Source organism: Medicago sativa, chromosome 8 (assembly GCF_051527215.1).
Source record: "Medicago sativa cultivar Bolivia chromosome 8, Bolivia_mono, whole genome shotgun sequence".
NCBI lineage: Eukaryota > Viridiplantae > Streptophyta > Magnoliopsida > Fabales > Fabaceae > Medicago > Medicago sativa.
In genome coordinates, this window is record NC_140756.1 from 10,986,776 (window position 1) to 11,008,308 (window position 21,533).

A 21,533-nucleotide genomic window follows, 5' to 3' on the forward strand; every position below is an offset into this window, starting at 1 on the left:
GTTGAAGAGAAACATATATGAATTTTATAAAAAGAGGCAATCCTACATCTTCTTTTGTTTGGTCTTATGCCTCTCTTTAGGTATATGATGGACTTTTTTATTTTGTAGTTACGTTGACTATTTTCTATTTTCATGATATAATTTTTTTGACAGAAATATTGTTGTGATAATATTGATACAGATTATCAATATCAAAAACTTGTTGTAAATAGATGGAATCATATTAAGTTCACATGTTTGCTTGTACGAGTGGGTATGCGTAGGAGAGAATCAGAGAAACATGCATGTGTGGACTTGACTGAGGTTTCTCTACTTGTGGGATTGAAGACCTTTAGTGTGGGACATACATTCCTCAAAACCATTTCTAGCAAAGTGTCCAAACATGAGAAAACATGTTCCGAACAATCAATATGCTTTAATAACATTTGCGTTTGACACTTTTGACTTCCTAACTCTAAAAATTGTGGATCTTCTACAAAGAGTTCAAAGGGTCATGCAAAACAATGTTGTGTCTCTTTAAGATCTAAGGATGTTGTTTTCAAGAGGATTAATTTTAGAAAGGCTTAGCGGCGTAGCTTATTGTCTGCATACCTTTCATTAATTCTAATGTAATTTTTTTTGATCAAGTAGTATCGTGCTCACACATTGTAAAAACATGATATTATTGGAAATATATGCAAAGATGTGGTTCCACGAAAGTCAACAAATCTCTTGTTCTCATTGCTAAAAATATTTAATAACTTAATATGAGAACCATTCCTAATAATTTATTATTTATTATTAGATATCATCTACGTGTGAGTTGTGTGACAGGTTGAGTACTTAATATTAAGCAACACATTTTGTCAGAAAAGAAGTTATATCTGAAATCAACTAGAAATTAAATAATTAAAATTACACCATTGAATTAGTAAATAATGCATGAATAGGTATGGCTTACAAGAAAATTACACCATTAAATTAGTAAAATATGCATGGATTATATATTATTGTGAAAGTCACACTATAGTTGCAGATTATACTAATCATCTAATAGTTTGTTTAGGAATTTGTCATTGTTACCAATTCTTCCAACACCAAGCTGGTTCACATAATATCTATTCATTAAGTAATAAAATACATGTTGGCATAATTACCTTTATTTTTTAGAATAAGCAAACATGATTGATTCTTCCTTGTAATAGCACTAGCACTCATCAATCATCATTCCTTAGTTGTATTCTTAATGAAGCAAACAGTGATAGGAATGCTACTGCATTTCCTTTTGGTCTTGTTTGGTGTCCTTTCTATTTTAGTTCTGATACAAGCTCAGGATCAATCAGGTTTGGTTATGATTTTTCCTATAGTTGCTTTATGTCACATATTTGTTACTACTAGTAATTATTATTGTAGTTGAAGTTATCTTAATTTGTTCCTCTATTTATGTCTCAGGATTCATTAGCATAGATTGTGGCCTATCTGAACTTTCAAGCTATTCTGAAACGGACACAGGCATAAATTACATTTCAGATGCCAAATTCATTGATTCAGGTGTAAGTAAGAGGATACCTCCTACAGAGATTATTGTTAAACAGCAACTAGAACATGTGAGAAGCTTTCCTAGCGGAGTGAGAAATTGTTACAGAATAAATGTAACCAATGGTAGTAAATATTTAATCAGAGCTTCTTTCTATTACGGAAACTATGATGATTTAAATGATCCCCCACAATTTGATCTTCATTTTGGAGCTAATGTTTGGGATACAGTAAAGTTCACAAATTTATCACTCATTGAAACCAGTGAGATCATTTACACTCCATCACTTGATTACATACAACCATGTCTTGTTAACACAGGCAAAGGGACTCCATTCATTTCAGCTATAGAATTGAGGACTTTGAACAATATTGCTTATGTCACAAACTCAACTAAAACTGTATTATCAAACTTCCTTCGATCTGATACAGGTTCCATCACAAACATCGAATACAGGTAAGGTGGAGTTTTCTAGTAGCAGCACATTAATTAGCTAACTTTAATATTTACATAAGTAAATGATATTTTTTTTGGTCATGTGCAAACAACAGGTACAAAGACGATGTTTTTGATCGCGTCTGGTTTCCTTTTGAATTCAATTATTGGGCACGATTAAGCAACTCACTTAACAATGATGATCTAGTTCAGAATGATTACGAACCACCGGCAATAGTTATGAGCACTGCTGCTACACCAGTAAATGCCAGTGCCCCAATGCAATTTCAATGGAGTGGAGACAATGAAAATGACCAATACTACGCATATTTGCACTTTAATGAGGTTGAAAAGCTGTCAGAAAATGAAACTAGATCATTCAATATCACAGTGAATGGAGGCTTTTTCTATGGACCAGAGATACCTGTATACCGGTCAGTATTTACAATATTTAGTACAAAACCTTTGACTGGAGCCACAAGGTATCTATTTTCCCTTTTAAAGACGGAAAATTCAACCCTTCCACCAATCCTCAATGCCTATGAGGTTTATAAAGTAATAGACTTCTCAAAATCAGAAACTGAACAAGATGATGGTAAGCAATCGTCTCTCCATAAATATTGAATCCTCTTGATCTATTTTCAACGACATTAATGATTTTTTTTACTAACATCTAATTATCTTAGAACTTTTTTCTGCTATCTGCATTTGTTGTGAATTCAATAATAAAACACACCAATAAAGAACAAGTGTGTGTGGAGCAAAAGGAAGTGGTAATCAACTAACAAAGTGTCTTCAAGCAACAACAACAAAACAGACCTAAATCTAAGTGTAAAGCAACACCACAAGCATAATCAAAGCAATAAAGATAAGAAAAGAAAGATAGGAACAAACACACCAAGATGGTAACCCAGTTCGGTCCAATATGACCTACTCTGGGGGAGAGAGCAGCCCTCCAATCCACTAAGATGAAAGTGATACAAATGAGTTACAAGAGATTAGCTTTAACAGCTCACAAAGAACAAGGCTTAATTTCTACTCACTTTCATGTCACTCACACTCTCAATGAATCCTAAGAGAGAACACAAAAGGAAGCTTTTGATCCTTCCATTGGTGAAATCTCACTACCCAAGATGTTTACAATGTTTCCCAACTCACAAGAGAACCTCTCTACAAAGACACTCAACCCTAAAGTTACCTCCTTTGCAATACAAGGTTTCTCTCTCAAAGCCACACCCAAAAGAATGAAGAAGAAAGCTTTAAATAGTGTTCAGAAACTCGTAGCATCGTACTACGATGCCTCCCATCGTGCTACGATGGAGTAGGTAATAGTACAGTACTATGCCTTATCCATTCATTATCGTAGTACGATATAATACCATCGCACTACGATTTTTCCAGTCACGAACCAAAAACTGAACACTTACCATCGTACTACGATGACATCCATCGTACTACGATCTTGCCAAAACTCCAGCTTCCAAATTTTGAGTCAATTTTCAACATTTCTCCACCTTGACTCTAAATTGGTGATGATGCTACTTTAACCATCAAACACCATGCTGCTCTCTCCAAAAGGGAATTACTCTTCAACAAACTTGATCAAGTCCAAGCAATGCTTGAACCTTGATCTAGGCAATGACTTGGTAAACACATCCGCCGGATTCTCTTCCGATGCCACTTTCTCCACCATAATCTCTTTTGATTCAATCATGTCTCTAACAAAGTGCAAACGAATGTCAATGTGCTTTGTCCTCTCATGATACACTTGATGATTTGCCAAGTGAATGGCGCTTTGACTATCACAATGTATCTTCACACATTCTTGAGTAATTCCTAACTCACCAATCATCCCTTTCAACCATATGGCCTCTTTCACCCCTTCAACAAGGGCAATGTACTCCGCTTGAGTGGTAGATAATGCCACCACGGATTGTTGATTTGCCTTCCAACTAATAGCCGTGCCATAAAGAGTAAACACAAAACCCGATAGAGATTTTCTTGTGTCCACATTGCCCGCATAGTCCGCATCAACATACCCCTCTAAAGCGTCTTCATCTTGAGCTGCTCTTGTGTATTTCAAACCGCCCTTCAAAGATCCATTCAAGTACCTCAACACCCACTTCAAAGCTTGCCAATGCACAATACCCGGATTTGCCATAAACCGACTCACAATGCTAACCGCATAAGCTAAGTCCGGCCTACTACAAACCATTCCATACATGATGCTTCCAACCCCACTTGCATAGGGAGTACTCTCCATAACTTGCTTCTCATCCTCGGATTGAGGACATTGTTTTATGGACAACTTTGTGTGGTGACCCAAGGGAGTGCTCACGGTTTTAGAGTTCGACATTCTAAAACGCTCCACCACCTTCTTCAAATAACCAAGTTGAGATAAGAAAAGTTCACCTTTGTCACGATCCCTCAAGATATCAATACCAAGGACTCTCTTCGCCGGACCAAGATCTTTCATCTCAAATTCACCATTTAACTTTTCTTTGAGCTTCACAATCTCATCCTTGCTAGAGCTTGCCATCAAGATATCATCCACATATAAAAGAAGATAGAGAATGACTTTCTCATCCCTCTTCAACATGTACACACAAGAATCATACCCGCTTCTCACAAAACCGGTCTTCAAAAGAAACTCATCAAACCGACGATACCATTGCCTAGGGCTTTGCTTCAACCCATACAAAGATTTCTTCAAAAGACATACCTTAGACTTATCCTCCACAAAACCTTCCGGTTGCTCCATGTAGATTGTCTCTTCAAGGTCACCATGTAAGAATGCGGTCTTTACATCCATTTGTTCCAACTCAAGATTGAATTGATTCACAATAGCCATAAGTATCCTTATGGAACAATGTTTCACTACCGGTGAGAAGATCTCATTGTAGTCGATCCCCTCCACTTGAGTGAAACCCTTGGCCACAAGTCTTGCTTTGTACCTCGGACCCTCAACTCCCGGAATACCTTCCTTTTTCTTGAAGATCCACTTGCATCCAACTACCCTTTGGTGTTTAGGTAGCTTCACAAGTTTCCAAGTTTGGTTCTTTTCCAATGAATCCATCTCTTCATTCACCGCCTTCAACCAATACTTGCTTTCCTTGCTCTCAAATGCCTCCTTGAAGTTTCTAGGCTCCGAGTCTTGCACATCTTCAGCCGCATTTAGAGCAAAACACACCAAGTCCGCATAACCATATCTTCTAGGTGCCGTAATGATCCTCCTTTCTCTATCTCTAGCCAAAAGATAATCGGGATCCACTACCGGTTGAGTTCCACTCGTGTCCGATGTTGAAGCTTCATCTTCCACATCATCTTTCTCTTCATTTGGAAGCTCCACCTCAAACTGAGTTTCCTCCACTATTGTTTCCGGTTTCAAAGTCTCTAGATCTTTACACTTCATCCCCATACGGGTCTCATCAAAGGTAACATCCCTACTAATCAAGACTTTTGATCCTCCACTAGAGTCCAATTTCCACAACTTGTAACCCTTCACACCTTCCGGATAACCAATGAAGACACATTTCAAAGCTCTAGGCTCAAGCTTGTCTTGCTTGATATGCGCATATGCCAAAGCTCCGAAAACCTTCAAAGAGGAGTAATCTGCCGGTTTCCCACTCCATACCTCCATAGGTGTCTTGAAGTCTATTCCCGTTGATGGACATCTATTGATCAAATAAGCAGCCGTTGTCACGGCTTCACCCCAGAAACTTTTAGGTAACCCAGCTCCTAGAAGCATACACCTCACCCGCTCCAAAAGGGTCCTATTCATGCGTTCAGCAAGACCATTTTGTTGCGGTGTTCTCGGTACGGTCCTATGCCTCTTGATTCCTTTCAACCTGCAAAACTCATTAAATTGCTCTGAAACAAACTCCAGGCCATTGTCAGTTCTCAAACCTTTTAGTTTAGTTCCCATTTGATTTTCTATGAGAGTGTGCCATTCCTTAAACTTCTCAAATGTGTCACTTTTGTTTTTCAAAACAAAGACCCACACTCTCCTAGAATAATCATCAATGATAGAAAGAAAATAGGAACCTCCCCCATGAGTAATAGTTTTGGAAGGACCCCAAAGGTCCGAGTGCACATACTCAAAAGGTCTACTAGAATGATGCATACCACTACCAAACTTCACCCTATGTTGCTTGCCTAGTATGCAATGTTCACAAAATTCTAGCTTGTCCAATTTATCTTTTCCTAGCAAACCTTGTTTAGCTAGTTCAACTAAACCTCTTTCACTAACATGCCCCAATCTCAAATGCCACAATTCAGAATTATTATGAGGTGCAACACTAGCTACCGATGCATTACCAATTACTATGGAACCATCTAAAATGTATAAACCATTCATTTTAGACCCTTTAACCGTAATCAATGCACCATGCGAAATTTTACAAACCCCATGCTCAATTCTAGTGCAATAACCTAGACTATCAAACATGCTAAGGGAAATTAAATTTCGTTTAAGTTCGGGAACAAACCTCACATCCTTTAAAAGGAATTCACGGCCATCAAACATCTTTAGACGAACGGTGCCCATGCCTTGGACTTTGCACGCTTTGTTATTTCCGAGTCGAACAACTCCTCCTTCTTTTAGAGCTAAAGTCTCAAAATATTCCTTTCTAGGACACATGTGATAAGAGCATCCCGAGTCCAAGACCCAACTCTTCTCCGGTTCCCAACTTGTGACCGTTAGTGCACCCGCACTCTCATAACCATCTTCATCGGACGCCATCGCAACTTGAACGGAAGAACTACCATTGCCCCCTTTATCCGGGCAATCCTTCTTGAAGTGACCTTGTTTGTGACAAAGAAAGCATTTATACTTTGATTTGTCAAAACCCTTGGACTTAGACTTGGACCTCGACTTCCCCTTGCCTTTTCCTCTTTGCTCACTTCTCCCTCTTGCAACGTTCAAGCCTTCACCACCTTCTTCAACCTTTAAGTCCTTGAATTTCGTCAATTCCTTGGTTCTTAAAGCCGATTGGACCTCATCCAAAGTAGTGGTGCCCTCCTTACCGTAAAGGATGGTATCCTTGAAGTGCTCGAAAGACTTTGGTAATGAACAAAGTAACAACAAAGCCTTATCCTCATCTTCAATATTAACATCAATATTGGCCAAATCATCAAGAATTTTGTTAAATTCCGCCAATTGCTCCGAGATTGCTTTAGACTCCACCATCTTGAATGAATAGAGTTGTTGTTTCAAAAGTTGCCTATGAGCCAATGACTTTGTCATGTACAATGACTCCAACTTAGCCCACATGGATGCCGCGGTAGCTTCCCTCGTGACATCCCTTAAAACCTTATCTCCGAGACATAAAACAATGGCACTCCTTGCCTTGGCTATCATCTCACGCTTCTCCGCTTGTGTCAAATGTGCCGGCATCGCCGCTTCACCCTTCAATGCTTCTACACACTTTTGTTGTGTCAAAACCGCTTGCATCTTAACCTTCCATAACCCGAAGTCATTACTTCCGGTGAACTTCTCGATGTCCCACTTTGAACCCATGATACCAACTTCACCAATTTACACCTAGTGCCCCACGGTGGGCGCCAATTGTTGTGAATTCAATAATAAAACACACCAATAAAGAACAAGTGTGTGTGGAGCAAAAGGAAGTGGTAATCAACTAACAAAGTGTCTTCAAGCAACAACAACAAAACAGACCTAAATCTAAGTGTAAAGCAACACCACAAGCATAATCAAAGCAATAAAGATAAGAAAAGAAAGATAGGAACAAACACACCAAGATGGTAACCCAGTTCGGTCCAATATGACCTACTCTGGGGGAGAGAGCAGTCCTCCAATCCACTAAGATGAAAGTGATACAAATGAGTTACAAGAGATTAGCTTTAACAGCTCACAAAGAACAAGGCTTAATTTCTACTCACTTTCATGTCACTCACACTCTCAATGAATCCTAAGAGAGAACACAAAAGGAAGCTTTTGATCCTTCCATTGGTGAAATCTCACTACCCAAGATGTTTACAATGTTTCCCAACTCACAAGAGAACCTCTCTACAAAGACACTCAACCCTAAAGTTACTTCCTTTGCAATACAAGGTTTCTCTCTCAAAGCCACACCCAAAAGAATGAAGAAGAAAGCTTTAAATAGTGTTCAGAAACTCGTAGCATCGTACTACGATGCCTCCCATCGTGCTACGATGGAGTAGGTAATAGTACAGTACTATGCCTTATCCATTCATTATCGTAGTACGATATAATACCATCGCACTACGATTTTTCCAGTCACGAACCAAAAACTGAACACTTACCATCGTACTACGATGACATCCATCGTACTACGATCTTGCCAAAACTCCAGCTTCCAAATTTTGAGTCAATTTTCAACAGCATTGAATATTATGATGAAAACATAAACTAATTCTCAAAGGTATCTTTTTTTTTCTTTTGACAAAAAATCTCAATGTATCTATAATTAGGGATGGAGGTAGTATACGATGTTTTGGTCTCATTTGTGGTGTAAAGTAAATTATGTGAAAATTGTCTTGAAATCCTTCTGAACTGTTTTTTTTCTTTCTCTAATACCAAATACTAGTTGAAACTATCACAAACATTAAGAAGGCCTATGGAGTGGCTAGAAATTGGCAAGGAGATCCATGTGGTCCAGTGAAGTATATGTGGGAAGGCCTAAACTGCAGTATTGATGATGGCAATAACCCCCCAAGAATCACATCTTTGTAAGTTTACAATCCCTTCAATAAATCATATGCATAAATTCAAAAACATCAAGTAACCTCTAATGTTATATATATATTTGGCAATGCAACCAGGAATTTGTCTTCAAGTGGATTGACAGGGGAGATAGCATCTTTCATATCAAAGCTGACTATGTTAGAGTACTTGTGAGTTCCTAATTAATCTCATTTGATAAGTAAACAACAAACTGGAATATGTTTCGATGAAGGATTTTGGAATTAAGGGAAGACCTTATTTTTCTTTATTAAAACGTTTTTTTATTTAAAATAAATCAAGTGTGATTGAAATGTTATATGATCATCTATCATGTTATTACTTCAATCATTTAAAATAATAAATATATACCAAAATATATCTTAAACCTTATTTTGTTAAATGATGAAACCGAATTCATTCAGTTTGGAAATTACTCTCTCTTTATTGGAGATTCAAAATTGTAACTCTGAATTTACATTGTTTTCTTTCAGGGATTTATCAAACAATAGCTTAAATGGTCCTATACCTGATTTTCTGATACAACTGCGGTCACTAAAAGTCTTGTAAGTCCTACGTCGATGGATCAAAATTTAATTTCATTGATTATTAATGTAAAAGATAAAAAATGTCATATTTATTTGTCCTTTGATGGCAGAAACGTAGGGAAGAACAAACTTACAGGGTTAGTTCCAAGTGGGCTTCTTGAGAGATCAAAAACAGGTTCACTATCACTGAGGTATACCTCATACTCAAAGCTATATCAATTCATATTATATTCAAGAAAAAGACAAATTTTCAATGAAGTTTTATTTTCTTCCTGTAATGTTAGTAATAATATATTCAGCAAAGATAATTGAGTTTTCTTCCTCCTACTATCAACATTATTTCACTAATGATATGATAATTAATATATAAGCACCTTTGGCTTTTTTCAGTGTAGATGATGATAACCTTGGTCTTTGCACGATGAATTGCAAAAAGAAGAACATTGCTGTACCACTTGTTGCATCATTTTCAGCATTAGTTGTAATCGTCTTGATTTGTCTTGGACTTTGGGTATTGAGAAGACAGAAAGGTACTTCTCAGAGCACATAAGATTGAGTTCACATTCTCAAATATGGCCTTGTTTATACTATGAATAGTGTAGTAATCCATTGGTTTGCATGTATACTTATAGGTTGTAAACCTTTGATGGCAGATGTGGCCATTGCGGTCGCTGCAATGCGAATTGTGGTGTGAAATAATTTTATTCTTGCACAAAACACACAAAGTTCTATAATTCCTTGCTTAAAAAAGATTTCCTCTTCCCCTTATTGCCTGTAAACCCAGAGAGGAACATTAGTTCATTGAGGGCAAAATGAGACATTGGTCTTTTGTGGCCCGCTGTGGCTAAAACGACGTTCCATTGCCATACTAATTCTTCATGTTTCATATCTTCTAAATGAGTTTGGAGTATCTCTTGTACTTCCTTTATATGAATTTTAAATTTTGTTGCTAAAAAAATTATTTATTTATGAAATCATTTTTTGCTCACGACATATTTTAGAGTCAACTCTCCATAAAACTTTTGCTATATAGTGTTTTATACTCGAGCCATCTAGTGTAAAACTTTTATTGCTTTTCTGCCACAGTATTTTTTTCCCACAGCATATTTTCATTCATACTTATTTATGACAGTTGTAGTTACGTCTTCAAACTCTAAAGAAAAGGGTTCAATGAAATCCAAACATCAAAGATTCAGTTATACTGAAATTCTCAATATTACTGATAACTTCAAAACTATTATTGGAGAAGGAGGATTTGGAAAAGTTTACTTTGGCACTCTACAAGATCAAACTCAAGTCGCTGTTAAGAGGCTTTCACCATCATCAATGCAAGGTTATAAGGAATTTCAATCAGAGGTTAGACATTGTATTCAAGTTAAAAGAGAACATATTCAATTTTTATTTTAGTTAAGTAATAAGGAGAATCCTGCATTATTTTCACATTTAACTTTGGTAGAGATCAAATATAAAATGCAGGCACAACTTCTAACCATTGTTCATCATAGAAATTTGGTCTCCCTCCTTGGATATTGTGACGAAGGTGAAATCAAAGCACTGATTTATGAATACATGGCCAATGGAAATCTCCAACAACACTTATTTGGTAATTTTATATTTTATCAGCAATGTCAATATCCATAACAGATTTACTACTTCCAGTTTATCTTCATTTTCATCAACTAAATTGACTAAACATTAGACGAGGTAGAGCACAATAGTTTATATTATTATAATAACAATAATTATTTTTAAATTTTTTGGGGAAAGAAGACATTAATATCAACAAGGGTACACTAATGACCATATTAGAAGCGTGTCGTATGAGATTTGAACTTTGTCCCTTGAGATTACAATGTCAAGCTCTTACCACCTAGTTGACAACTTAAGGACGATAAAGATTATGTATGAGACAGGGAGAAGGGAACGATAAATTAATTTTTCTTGTGCTTTCACTTTAAATGCTTGTTCAGAATTTCATGACTAATGTCTATTTGCATGCAGTGGAAAATTCAAATATCTTAAATTGGAATGAAAGGCTTAAGATTGCAGTTGATGCAGCACATGGTAATGTATTGTTTATGGCAGCATGTTTCTTGCATTTTGCACCCTTACATTGCCCTTTGTGTGAATTTTCAGGATTGGATTATCTCCATAATGGATGTAAACCACCTATTATGCATAGAGATTTGAAGCCTTCAAACATACTACTAGATGAGAACTTGAATGCAAAGATTGCTGATTTTGGTCTAAGTAGAGCTTTTGGTAACGATGATGATTCTCATATATCTACACGCCCTGCTGGTACAATTGGTTACGCTGATCCAGAGTAAGTGTAATATAAAAAATCAAATTAGATTAACCCGATTTTAATATTTTTGTTGCATTTACATTGCATAAATATCTTTTTCAATCATCATCATTTTCCAACAATCAAGATCTGCTTTTCTCTTTTACTCAATTCACTGATTGCGGTCTCTTTGTGTAATTAGCAATTTTTTCTTCATTTTCTTTCAATTTTATATGCTATAATTGTCACCATGTACATTTGTTCTTTCTTTATGTGGGACATAAACTGTGTACGTGCATTATTACCGACTGGTGTAGTGTCCAAAAATTTTCTCATGTTGATTCTTAAATATTAATTGTTGTGACTACTCTTACCTATGCTTATATATGTGGAGCACATCCTCCCTCTTTAGACTAAACTGCAGAAAAATATTTGCTGTTCCATTGTATTCAAAATTCTCTTGATCTAGAACTCTAATTTTTGTTTGGATTATGCATTTAAGATAGGGAATGCAACTCCTTTTGGGATTTAAATACTTTGATTTTTTATTTTAATTTAATTTAAATAGTGTTTGGGTTGGGGCATTGTTTGAACTTTTTACAAGGCATTGGTTTATATTACTTGATAGATAGTGTGCAAAATAGTTAGATTTCTATCTTCATTTAATTTTACTGTAGTTTTTATTTTTTACATATACTACTATTTCATTTGGCTTATAATTTGTTTAATTTTGAAAAGAAAATAAGAAGTACATAAGTTTAAGGACCACTCAAGCAACTTATTTATTCTTTTCTTAATAGATATCAGAGAACAGGAAACACAAATAAGAAAAATGATATCTACAGCTTTGGGATAATTCTATTTGAGCTGATCACTGGAAAGAAAGCAATAGTGAGAGCATCTGGAGAAAACATTCACATACTTCAATGGGTTATTCCCATAGTTAAAGGAGGAGATATTCGAAACATTGTTGATACGAGATTGCAGGGTGAATTCAGCATCAGTTCTGCATGGAAAGTTGTTGAGATAGCTATGTCATGCATTTCACAAACTACAGCTGAAAGGCCAGACATTAGCCAAATATCCGCGGAGCTAAAGGAGTGTCTATCATTGGACATGATTCAGAGAAATAATGGAAGCACGAGTGCTAGAGATGAATTGGTTTCTGTAGCAACTGTATCAGTATCCACTTTTTTAGCTAGATAACCACTGTCTATAATGATATTTTTGTCCTATATTCAGTGTTACTCCAAATGTTTAGCTAAAACATAATACGTACGAGTGAATTCTAAAGACATTAGAAATTGGACCTTGTAGGCAACCTCTCTGGTGTGAGGAACAATTTGGAGAGTTAAAAAAAATACTAAGGAGACAGTTTAAGATTTATTGTCTGCACAATAATATACTGTCACAAGTACCAAATACATTCTTCCCTAGACTATGTTATTTTCCTGGTTGGTATTCTCTTAGTTACATTTATGCATTTGCTGTATTATCAATTGTGAACCACTTGTTGCAATACGCAGCAAGGTTCTAGAAGATGTGGTTGTGATAATATTCTTATATGTAACAAACTTGCTTGTTAAATAGAGTCTGATGGCCAAATGAAAAGGAATCCAATCATTCAACATTCATTTTTCTTTAAATTCTCTACAATTTTGTACTTGATACACAAGTCACATCAACAAATTCATTCTTATATCGAGATCCCTGCTCTGAGTTGGGATTATTCTTGGTCACATCTCTGAATATCCAAATCATATCTCAATTGGTATCACATTCCGATCCTGAGCGCATTACAACATAATTGAGATTCAGTAACATATGGAAAATGTTACTATATCACAAAAAATGCTACCAATTATATTTAGTAACATGTAATCTATAATGGACATGAACTATGCAACACAATTTCAATTACATACTAAAACGAGTACAAGTTTTCCACCATTGAAGCATGTACTCTATTAAATTATCCTCTGCATTGTTCTTATTCTTGCAGCAAAGAAGGAATGACATCTACAGTAATTCATCATTGCCTTCCAACGCCATAGAGGTGTTTGCCATTAATTGAAGAAAAGATTGTGGGATGAAAGGAATCAAAGAGAAATACTAAGAAAAAAAGTTAAGTTCAATATGGAAACACATAAAATGTATTAACCCAAGAGATAAAAAGTTTAAGAATGAACTTTGAAATCTCTTCTCTTAACAATATGTTAAAGTTCTAAAGCAAGCTAAGACAGCCATAACAACCCTGATGGTATGTAAGTATACATAAATCAACAAAAGTCACCACAAAACACTAACCTAAAAGCCACCACAAAACCAAAACCCTATGAAGCAAAAACCGAGAATCACATGCAACAAAATTAGAAGCAAGAAATAAAACAGAAACCAAAACAATCAAGCAAACACAAACAATATAATACCTTCATATCAAATAAAAACTATTGAGTCAGAATGAAAAATGATTATCAAACTATATGGATTTAGTTCCACAAAAAGTTCAATACAAAAGTTCAATACATTTACGTTGAAATCTCGCAATCCTGATATTTTTGTTGCACAAAAAGTTCAATACAAAAGTCCAGAGCAACAAAAACCAGAAAAGAAGCAAAAGGAAACAGACAAGAAGAAAAGCTACATATTAGTATATTACAACCCAAGCACAGTAAAGGGTTCAACTACCACACATGATAATCAAAAGTAAAATTAGGATTCTTTGCCTTTCACCATCAAAAGGATAGCAACTTAACTTTATCGAGCAGAAGATGCAGCTGAACTTCATTATTAGAGAAAATTCTGTTGTTCCTTTCCTTCCAGATTGTCCAAACACAAACAAACAAAATCAAATGCAAAGAAGACCGGATGGACCAAGGGAAATCACATGTCTAACCGAACTGTGCAAAATGATCTAATAAACACGCCAAATCAACTGAATAGATACCAGCCACTTCAGAATGAAAGTGTAATAATTTATCAGTTTGAATATATATTTTATAAGTTGCTATATGGTTTTAAATCGTGGTTGTGGCAGCGGATGTGGTTATTGCGGTCGCTGTGTTGCACATTTCTCATAACATATATTAGATTTGACTCTCCATAAAACTTTAGCTATTTAGTATTTCTTTTCTTCCACATTTATTTCCCACATCCGCATATTTTCATTGAATTTTATTTATCACAGATGTAGTTACGTCTTCAAATTCTATGGAAAGGGGTTCAATGATATCAAAACACCAAAAATTCACTTATACAGAAATTCTCAATATTACTGATAACTTCAAAACCATTATTGGAGAAGGAGCATTTGGAAAAGTTTACTTTGGCATTCTACAAGATCAAACTCAAGTTGCTGTTAAGAGGCTTTCACCATCATCAATGCAAGGTTATAAGGAATTTCAATCAGAGGTTAAGTAACATATTCTATCATAGGAATAGTAATAAATAGAATCCTGCATAATTTTCACAATTAACTGTGGTAAATATCAAATTTAAAATGCAGGCTCAACTTCTAACGGTTATTCATCATAGAAATTTGGTCCCCCTCTTTGAATATTGCGATGAAGGTCAAATCAAAGCATTGATTTACGAATATATGTCCAATGGAAATCTCCAACACTTGTTAGGTAATTTATATTTTATCAGCAATGTCAACATCCATAATAGATTTACTACTACCAGTTTATCTATATGTTAATGGTTAACCCTCAAAGAACATTTTTACATCAACTAAATCGACAAAACATAAGCAGAGGTAGAATTCAAAAGCATATAAACTTTTTAGTGCACAATAGTTTATATTATTGTAATAACAAGGATTATTTTCACCTTTAAAAAAAAAGGATTATTTTAATAAGGGTAGACTAATGATAATTTTGTCTCATGAGACTACAAAGTCAAACTCTTACCACTGAGTTAACACACCATATTACGACAAGTGTTAAGAGTCCCACATCGGTTAGGAGTTGGCCTGACAATTTGTTTATAAGTGGGGGCAATCCTCACCTCACAAGCCGGTTTTGTGGGGTTGTGTTAGGCCCAACCACGATTTCTAATATGGTATCAGAGCCTCTTCACGATTCTTTTTCTTTTCTTTGGGCCACCCGTCATCAGGTTTCCGTTATCGGGCCACCCGTCATTTATGTTAACGCTTTAGATGTCTAATCCTGAGCGTGAGGGGGTGTGTTAAGAGTCCCACATCGGTTAGGAGTTGGCCTGACAATTTGTTTATAAGTGGGGGCAATCCTCACCTCACAAGCCGGTTTTGTGGGGTTGTGTTAGGCCCAACCACGATTTCTAATAACAAGGGTCATGAACAAGGCAGAGAGAAGGGCAAGTGTAATGAATATTTCCTATGCTTTCATTTAAAATGCTTGTTCAGTAATTCAAGACTAATGTATGTTTGCATGCTGTAGAAAATTCAAATATCTTAAGTTGGAATCAGAGGCTTATCTTTCGTCATGAACAAGGCAGAGAGAAGGGCAAGTGTAAGGCTTATCTTTCGTCATGAACAAGGCAGAGAGAAGGGCAAGTGTAATGAATATTTCCTATGCTTTCATTTAAAATGCTTGTTCAGTAATCTTAAGTTGGAATCAGAGGCTTATCTTTCGTCATGAACAAGGCAGAGAGAAGGCAAATATCTTAAGTTGGAATCAGAGGCTTATCTTTCGTCATGAACAAGGCAGAGAGAAGGGCAAGTGTAATGAATATTTCCTATGCTTTCATTTAAAATGCTTGTTCAGTAATCTTAAGTTGGAACAAGGCAGAGAGAAGGCAAATATCTTAAGTTGGAATCAGAGGCTTATCTTTCGTCATGAACAAGGCAGAGAGAAGGGCAAGTGTAATGAATATTTCCTATGCTTTCATTTAAAATGCTTGTTCAGTAATCTTAAGTTGGAATCAGAGGCTTATCTTTCGTCATGAACAAGGCAGAGAGAAGGGCAAGTGTAATGAATATTTCCTATGCTTTCATTTAAAATGCTTGTTCAGTAATTCAAGACTAATGTATGTTTGCATGCTGTAGAAAATTCAAATATCTTAAGTTGGAATCAGAGGCTTAACATTGCCATTGACACAGCCCATGGTAATGTATTGTTTATCGCATCATATTTCTTGCATTTTGTACCCGTACATTGCCCTTAATGTGAATTTTCAGGATTGGATTATCTGCATAATGGATGTAAACCACCAATTATGCATAGAGATTTGAAGCCTTCCAACATACTACTTGATGAGAACTTTCATGCAAAGATTTCTATTTTGGTCTAAGCCGAGCTTTTATTAACAATAATGATTCTCATATATCCACACGCCCTGCTGGCACATTTGGTCACGTTGACCCAGAGTAAGCGTAATATAAAATGTCAATTTTGATTAACCAGATTTTAATATTTTTGTAGCATTTAAATAGCATAAATATCCATTTCAAGCAATGGATTTCATAACTTTGAAACAAGTGGTAAAGTTACATGATAGTGTGCAAAAACATTGATCGCTATGTTCATTTAATTTTCGTCTAGTTTTTCTTCCACCTCATATACTACTATTTCATTTTTGTTTATAACTTGTATAATAATGAAAAGAAAAGAAGACATACATAAGTTTAAGGATCACTTATGCATTTTATTCGTTTGTTTTGTTAATAGATATCAGAGAATAGGAAACACAAATAAATAAAATGATATCTACAGCTTTGGGATAATTCTATTTGAGTTGATCACTGGCCAAAAAGCATTAGCACAAAGAGCATCCGGAGAAAAAATTCACATACTTCAATGGGCTATTCCTATAATCGAAAGAGGAAATATTCAAAACATAGTTGATATGAGATTGCAGGGTGAATTCAGCATTGATTCTGCGTGGAAAGTTGTAGAGATAGCCATGTCATGTATTTGTCAAACTGAAACTGAAAGGCCAGACATAAGCCAAATATTGGCAGAGCTAAAGATATGTCTCTCTTTGGACATGGTTCATTGTGGAAGCACAAGATCTAGAGATGAATTGGTTTCTTTAGCTATTGAATCAGAAACTGCTATTTTAGCTAGATAACCATCATTTATAATAATATTTATGTCCTATATTCAGTGTCAATCCAAATGCAGTAGTACATTAGTCCTTGTTGTATTATACAAAACAATTTGTATTTTGAAGTTTCAAGGAATAAAAAATTAGTGTGCCAACTACTATAGTATTATTGATGTTTAATTAGAAGCACTATTTTTCTCCTAAACTATCATGAAGAATAATGTGCATAGAAAAATAAATTAATTGTTAGTTGTTACTCCAGAGATGTAGAGTGGCTGCCATGAAATATGAATGAATTCTAAAGGCATTAAACAATTGAACCTGTAGGCAACAACCTCTCTGGTCACTACTGCGAGGAACAATCTGGAGAGGTGAAAAAAAAATACCAAGGAGAGACAGTTTAAGATTTATTGTCTGTCACAAGCATCGAATAAATTCCCTAGAGTTTGTTTTGAAGGGGAAGAGATGAGAGGGCTTTAAAAAAAAGGAAGGAGAGAATGGAAGAAAATGGAAGCAATGTTCTTTTCTGGATAAAAGTGGTCGATGCCTTGAATTATTGGGTTAGGATTTGAAATATTTAATGCTTTTAGATAGGAGAATATGGGATTGTGTGTTGGATAATGGTGGTTAAAAAAATGCTTTTGGTATAAGAAAGAAAAAGGGGAAACAACCATTTTGGTTCCTGGATGTCCATGTCACTGTCAAACTGGTCCCTAACTTAGGGAAAAACACAAAAGTTTCTGAATCCAAAATTTGTTAGCCACTTTCGTCCCCGACGTTAGATTTGGTCGTTAACTCTACAAAAAAGCTGATGTTCTAGCATGGACCAAAATGAAATGTCACTTTGGTCCCTCCGAAACCAACTTATCATTTCCCTTCACACTCTCCATTTCCACAGTGTCCGACGAAAACCAAAGCCACCACTGTAACACTGCCCGTCGCTGTTGCAGAGAATCCAATGACATAAACACATATTTGGGTTTTTTTTAATCCCTTGATCTGATTGACCCTTAAATAAACCTTCATCTTCTTCACTGAGTGTCCCAGCTTAAATAAACTTATGTCCAATAACTACAAAAACCCTTCTCTTCTCATATTTTGTTCCTAATTCATAAGTGTGCATAAGGAATTTGAGCTTTTTCATAAAAAATCCAATTTTCACACCAACACGTGTTGAACTCCAATCCATATCCAAATACTCCAACAAACGAAAGAAATAAATTAAAGGTTAAGCAAGACTTTGATTAAAATATCCAACAGTGACAAACACCCAACCAAAGATTATCCATAATCATCATCACTACCCACATAAAATATCTAAAGCATTTTTAAAATTGATTAATGAACAACAAGTAAAGCATGGAGACAATTAATGAACAACAGGTAAAGCATTTTTAAGAAGACAAGAACAAGATAAGAGAGAATAAGGAGGAGGATGGAAATTTTAGTGTTAATGTTTGATGAATTTATGAGACGAAGATTTTTTTTTTTGAAAACTCTTTATGAGACAAACATTGATGATGAGGATGAGGAGGTGTAAAGAGAGCTACAGTTTATTTAATTTTTTTGTTGGGTTCAAACAATGTATGAGTTGGATTGATGAGATTTAAGGTTGAAGGACACAAACTAGATGACGACGATTCTCTGAACTGGCAACGAGGACGAGCAGTGCTATGGCAGTGTCCTTGGTTTCGGTCGGACAAGGTGGAGAGGGAGAGTGTGAAGGGAAATGATACGTTGGTGTTTGGAGGGACAAAGCGACATTTCATTTTGGTCCCTATTGCAACATCAACTTTTTTGTAGAGTTAACGGCCATATCTAACGTTGAAGACAAAGTAGCTAGCGGATTTTAGAGTCAGGGATTTTGTGTTTTCCTTAAGTAAGGGACCAGTTTGACAGCTAGAAAAATTATGTATAGGTTCTAGAAATTATGTATAGGTTCTAGAAAAATTATGTATAGGTTCTAGAAAAATTATGTATTGCTTTGATGAAAATAAAATTTAAAGTAGTCTTAAACTTTTTTTTTTTTTTTGAGTTATGACTAATTTTTTTATAACTACGGTATAATAATGCCATGAATTATTTGAGTTTCTTTTGTCAAACTAAATGGGCGTGAAAGAAAATGTGAATGTTAAATGAGTAATGTTTTTTTTTTCTTTTTCACTACCAAAAAGTAATGTTTTTTTTCGTGAAGTTTAATGAGTATTTTTGTTTGACGTGTTAAATAATAATAAGGCTCTTTAGGTAGAAGTTTCGTGATATTCCTAAGCTGATGTCTTTTGCGTTATATCACACTAGAACTAAGGTTGAAAATATTTTATAAAAAAATTAAGGTTGAAAATCTTATAAAAAAGAATTAAGGTTGAAATAGTTGTTGTTTATCTCGTTAAGGCTTGGAGGGCCGGTAGAGTAAACGTCTTTAACTCTGAGGTCATTGATAGCTTAGGTATAGTTTTTTTTTTTGGGTCAAGACGTTTACGTGTACTTTTTCCAAATTAATTAAAAATGTGCTAGAAAATATATATATATATATATATATATATATATATATATATATATATATATACATGAATATGAGCACCGTTCTTAGTTTTATTACTTTTATCATCATTATTATTATTTGAGACCATCTATGTGTGAGGGTGTGATAGGTACTTTGAATTTTCTTTTCTAACGGAGAGTACTTTGATAGTAACAAAATCTTTTAAATATAATCGTTACATCTGAAATCAATTAGAATATAAATAATTTTCCTAAAAAAAAAAAAACTAGAATATAAATAATTAAAAAATTACACCATTGAATTGGTAAATTATTCATGAATGAAGGTATGACTTGCTTGGAAATTACATCATTGTGAATTAGGAAAATATCCATGAATTGTTTAGTTATGATATATTATTGTGAATGTCACTCGATAGATGCTGATTATATTTTTTTTTGGTTACACCATAGATGCTGATTATATTAATCATACAATAGTTTTTTTTTTTTTTTTTAGGAAATTAATCATCCAATAGTTGGTTATTTAAAATTTTGTCATTAAAATAACACTACCTCTTCAACAAGCCGCTTCTAGTTTTTCTTTATTGAGGGATAATTTCGGATTAGAGTTTACCTAAAATCACCAATTGTTCATCGTCTTGGTGCGGTGTTTGTTGATTTCCCGTCTTGGTGAGATGTTCGTTTAGTTCACATTGAGAAATTAACCTCCATCTATTGCATATTCAATCAAATGATTAAGTTTTCAATGTTGCAATTTCGAACGGATGAGTAATCTAGTCATTTTGATTTTATCACATTATTTGTAATCATTATACCGTTTTATACTATTAATTTGAATGTTGTGATTTTGTTTGTAGATCTTTGTATTTTTTTTTATTGATTTTGTGGTGGTCGGGGTTTGAACCCCAATCTTTATATTTTTTTAACGAAAGTGAATTTGTGTTTGATTTTAATGTACTCAACCAAGCTGAAAGTAAATTACACTTAAGCAGAACAGAATCAAAGAGTGAGAAGAATTATTTTGGGCCGTTGAGTTGTGAGGGATTGGTGATTTTAATTTTTGATTATTTTGAGATTTTTGAGAACCTTCTAGATTTATTGATAAAGATTACGATGAAGATGAATGACACAGACGTTTATTAATTAAATTTTATAAAATTTATTTATTTTTTGAAAGAAAAATGATTAAATGAATTTATATGTTTTTTTGCTTAGAGGAAAAAGAATAAAACACATTTTTTTTTATAGAAATGTTATTATTGAATCAACCAAATTAGTAAGGACATGTAGAATAATTTCGTCCAACTAAATGCTGGTATGCAATTAGTGTCTACGCCATATCATCAAAGTTGACTTTAAAATAGAATGCGGGATAGAAGCTCGTAAAAAAAATTAAAACTAGAGGACCAAAACTTCATTTTTTTTACTGAAAATAGAGGGTTCAAAAGAATATTTAAGTCAATTTTTTTTTATCACTAATGCTTAAAAAAATGTCATTGAGTAAAGAAAACA

General features: G+C 34.7%; 1 protein-coding gene and 1 pseudogene across 3 annotated transcripts; both read left to right on the forward strand.

Moving 5' to 3' along the window:
• The first annotated feature begins 1,013 nt into the window (after window positions 1-1,013).
• LOC146896894 (putative LRR receptor-like serine/threonine-protein kinase At1g05700) lies at window positions 1,014-13,135 on the forward strand. 2 transcript variants are annotated; one of them, XM_085739236.1, is made up of 13 exons: window positions 1,014-1,322; window positions 1,432-1,972; window positions 2,068-2,546; window positions 8,521-8,662; window positions 8,756-8,827; window positions 9,149-9,220; window positions 9,313-9,393; window positions 9,593-9,732; window positions 10,335-10,558; window positions 10,679-10,805; window positions 11,204-11,266; window positions 11,339-11,528; window positions 12,290-13,135. In XM_085739236.1, the coding sequence occupies exons 1-13, from the start codon at window positions 1,226-1,228 to the stop codon at window positions 12,693-12,695; spliced, it is 2,634 nt and encodes an 877-aa protein (XP_085595362.1). In that variant the 5' UTR covers window positions 1,014-1,225; the 3' UTR covers window positions 12,696-13,135. The 2 variants fall into 2 exon arrangements, with proteins under 2 accessions (XP_085595362.1, XP_085595361.1); XM_085739235.1 differs by having other exon boundaries at window positions 11,204-11,528.
• Window positions 13,136-14,680: 1,545 nt separating this feature from the next.
• LOC146896895 (receptor-like protein kinase At3g21340) lies at window positions 14,681-17,671 on the forward strand (annotated as a pseudogene). The gene is made up of 5 exons (XR_015024148.1): window positions 14,681-14,900; window positions 14,995-15,118; window positions 16,516-16,575; window positions 16,648-16,836; window positions 17,138-17,671. The product of XR_015024148.1 is annotated as a receptor-like protein kinase At3g21340 (transcript).
• The last annotated feature ends 3,862 nt before the right edge of the window (window positions 17,672-21,533 follow it).